At 48.0% G+C, this 6,767-nt stretch overlaps 1 protein-coding gene across 1 annotated transcript; it reads left to right on the forward strand.

Annotated features, from left to right (window-relative positions):
• Positions 1–4,135: 4,135 nt before the first annotated feature.
• Positions 4,136–5,970, forward strand: GPR150 (G protein-coupled receptor 150). The gene has a single exon (XM_061424425.1). The coding sequence runs from the start codon at positions 4,561–4,563 to the stop codon at positions 5,878–5,880; it is 1,320 nt and encodes a 439-aa protein (XP_061280409.1). The 5' UTR covers positions 4,136–4,560; the 3' UTR covers positions 5,881–5,970.
• Positions 5,971–6,767: the final 797 nt, after the last annotated feature.

The following is a 6,767-nucleotide window of genomic DNA, read 5'->3' on the forward strand; positions in this document are numbered from 1 at the left end:
AGGAGAAGGGGATGACAGAGGATGAGATGGCTGGATGGCATCACTGACTCGATGGACGTGAGTCTGAGTGAACTCCGGGAGTTGGTGATGGACAGGGAGGCCTGGCGTGCTGCGATTCATGGGGTCGCAAAGAGTTGGACACGACTGAGCGACTGAACTGAACTGATAGTTGCACAAACTTCTGACTATGTAATACTAAAAAGCACCAAACTGTACACTTTTAAAAGCTGAATTTTACGGTTTGTGAATTGTATCTGAAGTTTAAAATGATGAACTAACTGTGAAACATTTTTTCATCCAGGAGAATGACAAAAATTTAAAACAATAACTAGGCTTATTTTTGCAAAGACTATGGGGAAGAAGTTTAGGCATTAGAAGACTATCCATTGCTTGTGCCCTCTGTCAAGGGCATTTCAGCACCATGTATTAAAATGCTTCAAAAGTGCACATGCTTTGCCTTAGCAATTCCAATCCTAGGATTTTACCTTACGGCAATAATTGAATATGTGTGCAAGGATGTACGTGAAGAGATGTTCTTCACAGAATTATTTATAAAGTGAAAACTGGAAAACCTTTGTCCCAAAATAAGGGTTTATTTAAATAATTGCAATTCACTTCATGTTAAACAGATAGTTATATCACATTTTTTACTGACGGCCATGGAAAACTGTCCAAATACAATGTTAACTGGAAAAAGAAGCATGATATAAAATACTGTATATAGTATGACATATTTCTGTAAATAAACAGACCTGGTCACTACAGTCTGAAGGATTTATATCTAAGTATTATATGTGGATGATATTTAGTGATTGTTATTGTCTAATTTTTATGCAATATGTGCTATTTATATAATAAAAATATTTTATTTTAAAAAGATTATGTCAAGTTTAACATCACCACTATTAAGACAAACTAAAACCGCGTGCCCCACAAACAATGCACTGATGACACAGTACTACACATGTCTTATTTCAGCCCCAGAAGTCTAATCAAGATTTAATTTTATGGAAACAAATACAACTTTACAGACATTCTGCAAAACATCTGTCATGGGCCCTTCAGACCCCTGTGTGTCATAAAATGAAAAAGAAAGTCTGGGAAAAACTGTTCTGGATAAACGACCACTAGAGCAATATTACAATCAAATATAATTCATGATTTTTGGCTGTGTCAAGCACAGAGAATGAAAATAAACTCATTGCAAACCACATCTTTGTGAAATTCATCAGCGACAAAGAGAAGAATCAAGAAGCTTCTAGAATGGAAAAACATCCAAACCAAGAGTCAGAATGACTTTAGGCTTTTACACACAAACACTTAGAAGAGAGAAGGCAATTGAGAAATGCCATCAAAATTTAGAAAGAAAACATTTCCAGTATAAAATTACAAACACATCCAAGTCATCAGCGAAGCATGAAGGTTAAAGGCAGAAATTTTCAGACATGCGAGGTCCCAAAAAGTTACCCTTTTTCAGGAAGCCACTGAGGGATGCTTTCTACCCAAGAAAAGAAATAAACCAATAAAGAAGAAAACACATGAAGTTAGAAAGCAGGAGAAGTAACCAAAGCTAAGTGAGTCTCTAGGGTGATGGTGAAGGAGGTGCCCAGACGCATCTGGACCAGAAGGCAACCTGTCCAGATTGAATCCATGTGACTCAAGTAACAGGTACATTGAGGGCTCTCTCTGCTCTCTCCTCAGCCTCTGTCCAGTCTTTTAACTTTATGACATATTGGATGCTGTGTTCTACCAAAGGGGAAGAAATCAAGGAAAAAGAAAGGAGATCCAAGAAACAGGAACTCCAACTGAAGAGAAAGGCAGAGAGTTTCTCTGATGACAATGAAGGGACATTTCTGGGATTATCATTAGGCGGCAGGCCTAGAGAGAAACCAGCCCATGCTGGGAGGAATGGAGGTCTTCGGTAAGAAGGTTCCCAAGAAAAAACGGGGAGGTGCTATATCATGTTATGAAACTCACCTTGTGGAAATTATACACAAGGGACTAGCTTCTGAGGGAATCCTTAAGGTACAGGAAGACCTACCTATTGTAATAAAGAAATTTAAGAAAAAGTAATTATTAATGTAAAGGGAAAATGATGATACTCATAGTACATTACAACATTCATTATTTTCATTTCAAAATAATGTGAAAACTGAATATAGATCTAACCTAAAATTACAATACTACTGTATTAACAGTATGGGAAAAGAGAAACCATGGGGAAAGGGTGTGAGAGCTAAATCTGTGTCCTTACCTAATGAGAAACCAACAGATAATGTCTAAAATCAATGAAGCAATAAATAGTACTGTACATTTACTATTTAGAATCATGAAATTAAGTAAATGCCAGAACAGAAATAGAACTAAATTGGCTCCTCTCTAGAAGAAGGGAAGGAGACGTGAGGATGTGTGGATGGGAAACTTCACATTGTTACCAGCCATCTAGTTCTAGCTGATTTTCCAATTATGTGCAGGTATTACTTTGAGAAGAATCTATGTTTTTAATTTTTCTTTAAAAGCTTTTGGCCATGCCACATGGCTTGCAGGATCTTAGTTCCCTGACCAGGGATTGAACCCAGGCCCTCAGCAGTGAAAGCGTAAAGTCCTAACCACTGGACCACCAGGGAATTCCCTGAAGAATTTCCTGAAGAACTGGGTTTTTTTATATCAATATTTTATCAGGTCTTAGCAAAGTTCTGTAAAATGTAATTTTTCTGGTAGAATCTTCTTTTGCTGTATGAAAGCATTTCAACAAATTTGAGACAAACTATAGAATTATCTTGAGAAATATTAAGGTGATATTGGCTAGAAGAATCACTGAGTTATGAGTATTGCTCAGAGACAGCTCCCTGGAAGAAGTGGTTCATAAGCTAATATGATGTATGTGATACAGACAGAGGTCATGGGCAAACTCCTCTGAGGGGAGAATGTGAAATTAAACCAGGAGTTTCATTTCCCAAGCCTATCACCCTACCTCCTAAATGTTCCAACAATAATGGCTATTCCTATACCTCCCCAGAGCTTCCCTGAGCTCTTCTGGATCATACTGGCATAGGAATAACAGGCAATTTTCCCCTTAGGTTGACGGATTTATAATCAAGGTAGAAACATTGCTCAAATTTTTCTGAAATGCATCACATGTCCATTAATTCATCAACTCAAAAAAAAATTACTGATACCTACCATATGTCAGGTCCAGTGATAGGCACTGGGGATATAATAAAAATGGCAAAGTTCTCTGGTCAAAGGACAACGGCTTGGGAAATGAGATTCCCATTGCAACTGGCAGAGACATCCGCAGCACCCACCAAATCCACCTATCCTGCACATCTCAGCCTGGAAACATGAACCCCAACAGACACCCAGACCAGGAAGCACAGGAAGTCTACTGTCACCCTAATTAATGTGGAGGGTGCATAAAAGACAAATTGATGCTTCCAACAGGAAAACTAAAATTTGTGAGGAGGTAGGGCTGAAATAAAAAGAGATAGCATTTAATCTAAACCATTTCCTGTGAGTTGGATGTCTTTTTAAAAAATTGGCCGCCTTATCATTTTCTTAGTCACCTTTTCTCTAGTCTTATTGGAGGCGTACTCATTCCTAGCAACCTCCCATCTGCTGAAAAACAGAATCAAGAGAATGAAGAGCCATGATGAGATATCCAGCACTGAGTGAAAATATTAGGAGAAAAGCAATAAATGTACTACTCCATTTGCATAAAACCTATTAATGCCCTCTTCAGACTAATGACATGAATTTTACATCAAGGAGAACAGCTGTGATCTGCTGTTTCTAGTAATGGGGAGTATTTGAAACAATCCGCAAACCACTGCTACTCCTAATTGCCAGCCAATACCCTTGACTTGAGCTCTCTCCAAATAAAACACTCTGGCTGTTGGCCAGAGGAAGATTTATCTGTTGGACTCCTCAGCTCAAAACGCTGTTCGGTTTCTTGTGTTCCTGTTTTTCCCACGCTAGTGCAGATCCCATTGCATTTCAAATCTTTCTCTTTTTATTTTAATCAAAACCAGTGCCTTTTCTACTTTTTTTCCTGCTGCCAATCTAATACCATTTTGTGGGGTATAGCCTCAATTAGGACCTTCCTCCCCAGGGTGCTGGTCCAGGTCAACGATGGCCGGGCAAAGCGACCTTCTGTCTGGCTGTTCGTTGTTCGGTCTCTAAGTCGTGTCTGGCTGAGTTCTATGTAAACAGCCAACAGGAGAGGTTCCTAGAGCCCAGGGTTTTGCGACTCCCGCGAGGGCAGCGCGGGGCTGCGGCAGAGACTGGAAGGAGATCTACCCGGATTGGGAGGGGAGACGCGCAGAGGAAGGTGGAGAAGAGGGATCATGTGTGTTCCTCCAGTGTACAACCCCCATTTGAGTGACAAATGACGAGGACAACCTATAAAAACAACTAAGCGCAAAGCTGCCCGCATCCATCTCCCTCTTCGCGCGTGTGCGTTTTCAACTAACTTTGGGAACTCCGCGCAGCCTCTCCTCCACCTCGGTTTCCCGCGCCCTGCCTGCCCTTTTTGGTACCTCCTCTTCCTCCAGGCAAAGGATGGAGGCTCCCTTCAGCCCCTCAACTCCGTCGCCGGCGCCCAACCTCTCCGTACCCATCTCGCTGGGCTGGGGTCTCAACCTGACTTCCGGACAGGGAGCCCCCGGACAAGAAGCCCCCATCCCAGGACCCCCGCCTCCATCACCTCCGCCGCCGTCCGGGCTGCCCAGCCGCCGCGTCCGCCTGGTCTTCCTGGGGGTTATCCTGGTGGTGACTGTGGCCGGCAACGCCACGGTGCTGTGTCGCCTGTGCGGCGGCGGCGGGCCCTGGGCGGGTCCCAAGCGTCGCAAGATGGACTTCCTGCTGGTGCAGCTGGCCCTGGCCGACCTGTACGCGGGCGGGGGCACCGCGCTGTCGCAGCTGGCTTGGGAACTCCTGGGCGAGCCGCGCCGGGCCGCGGGAGACCTGGCGTGCCGCTGCGTGCACCTCCTGCGGGCGTCCGGCCGCGCCGCCTCGGCCCACCTAGTGGCGCTCATAGCCCTCGAGCGCCAGCGCGCCGTGCGCCGTCCGCAGGGCCCGCCGCTGCCCGCGCGCGCCCTTGCCGCCCTGGGCTGGCTGCTGGCGCTGCTGCTGGCGCTGCCCGCCGCCTTCGTGGTGCGCGGGGGCGCCCCCTCGCCGCCGCCGCCCGCCCGCGCCTGGCCCGGGGAGCGCCGCTGCCACGACATCTTCACGCTACTGCCGCGCTGGCACCTGATGCTCTACGCGCTCTACGAGGCCTTGGCGGGCTTCGCGGCGCCAGCCGCGGTCATGAGCGTCGCGGGCGGCCGCCTGCTCCGCACCTGGTGGCCGCGCCAGCCCCGAGCCCCATCCGCGGCGGCGGCGGCGGCACCCAGGTCGGCCAGTCCGGTCCAGGCCTCCGCGCCCAACGTGCTGCCGCGCGCCAAGGTGCAGAGCCTCAAGATGAGCCTGGTGCTGGCGCTGCTGTTCGTGGGGTGCCAGCTGCCCTACTTCGCGGCCCGGCTGGCGGCCACGTGGTCGTCTGGACCGGTGGGGGACTGGGAGACCGACGACCTGGCGGTGGCGCTGCGCCTCATGGGGGTGGCCAACAGCGCCCTCGATCCCTTCGTCTACCTGTTCTTCCAGGCGGGCGGCTGTCGGCTCCGGCGGCGCCTGCGGAGGCGCCTGGGCGCGCTGTGCTGCCCGCCGGAGGGAGTCGCGGAGGACGAGGAGGGGACCCGGGGCCACCAGGCGCTCCACCGCCACCGCTGGCCCCACCCGCATTACCACCACGCCCGGCGGGAGCAGCCCGAACAGGGTTACCTGCGCCCACCGCCGCCGCGCCCCCGGCCGCCGCCCTGCTCCTGCGAAAGCGTCTTCTAGGCTGTTCGATGGCCTGGGACGGGTCATCTGTCGCTGCGCCGCCGCCTCCGCGCAACAGGAGGCCGGCCCGGGTCTTTCTAGCTCACAGCCAGCAGGAGGGTCTCTGAGAGCCTCACCCTGAAGCTGCCCCTGCCCTCCACTCCCCTATTGTAATTTCTGTATGTATTGTTTACATTTTACACTTTTCCAGGTTTTCTCCTTTCCTTGTCACATGTCCCCCATTTGGAGACGAGAGAGTGACCCGTTGGGAATTTGAAAAATTGAAGTTAAGAGTTATTTTTGCAGTTCTTTTTTGCTCCCATAGTCTTCTGGCTAAGATCACTGGTTTTAGCTCAAGTGCCGAGCTCTCATTCTTTTATGTGCCACCACCTGTTTTCACTTATTTGGGATAGTGTTTAACTGTACCTTCGGGACCAGAGAAGGCGCCTCTAGTTCCGGGAGGAATAGCCTCACATTGTTCTCCCTGGGGAGCCTGGAAACTGTACCGGTGATTCTATCAGAAATGTAATCTTGCTGTCACTTCAGAGCCACAGAGTATTTGTGAAATAAAAACATTTCCCACCAAGCAATTAGGACTTAAAAAAAAAAAAAAAAACCATGGTACTGTGTTTTCTCAGGAGAAAAAAAAAATCAGCGTGGTCTTTGTTTTTAGTCTAGCTTCCACTTAGGAGAAGCTGGGATTGTAGGAGGGAGACATAAAAGCTTCCCTTGGAATCTTTCAAAGACGCCCAGTTTCTATAGGAAATGGTTCCTGTGTCCAGACCAGCCTCTACAGCTGCGATGCTGTGAACAGGTGGAGACTCTCAGCACAAAAACCCTAGCAGACTAGAGAAGGGAAGTACCTGGGTGCTGCATAGGGGAGAGGCTCAGTCCCAGGTGGAGCTTTA

Source organism: Bos javanicus, chromosome 7 (assembly GCF_032452875.1).
Source record: "Bos javanicus breed banteng chromosome 7, ARS-OSU_banteng_1.0, whole genome shotgun sequence".
NCBI classification, from domain to species: domain Eukaryota; kingdom Metazoa; phylum Chordata; class Mammalia; order Artiodactyla; family Bovidae; genus Bos; species Bos javanicus.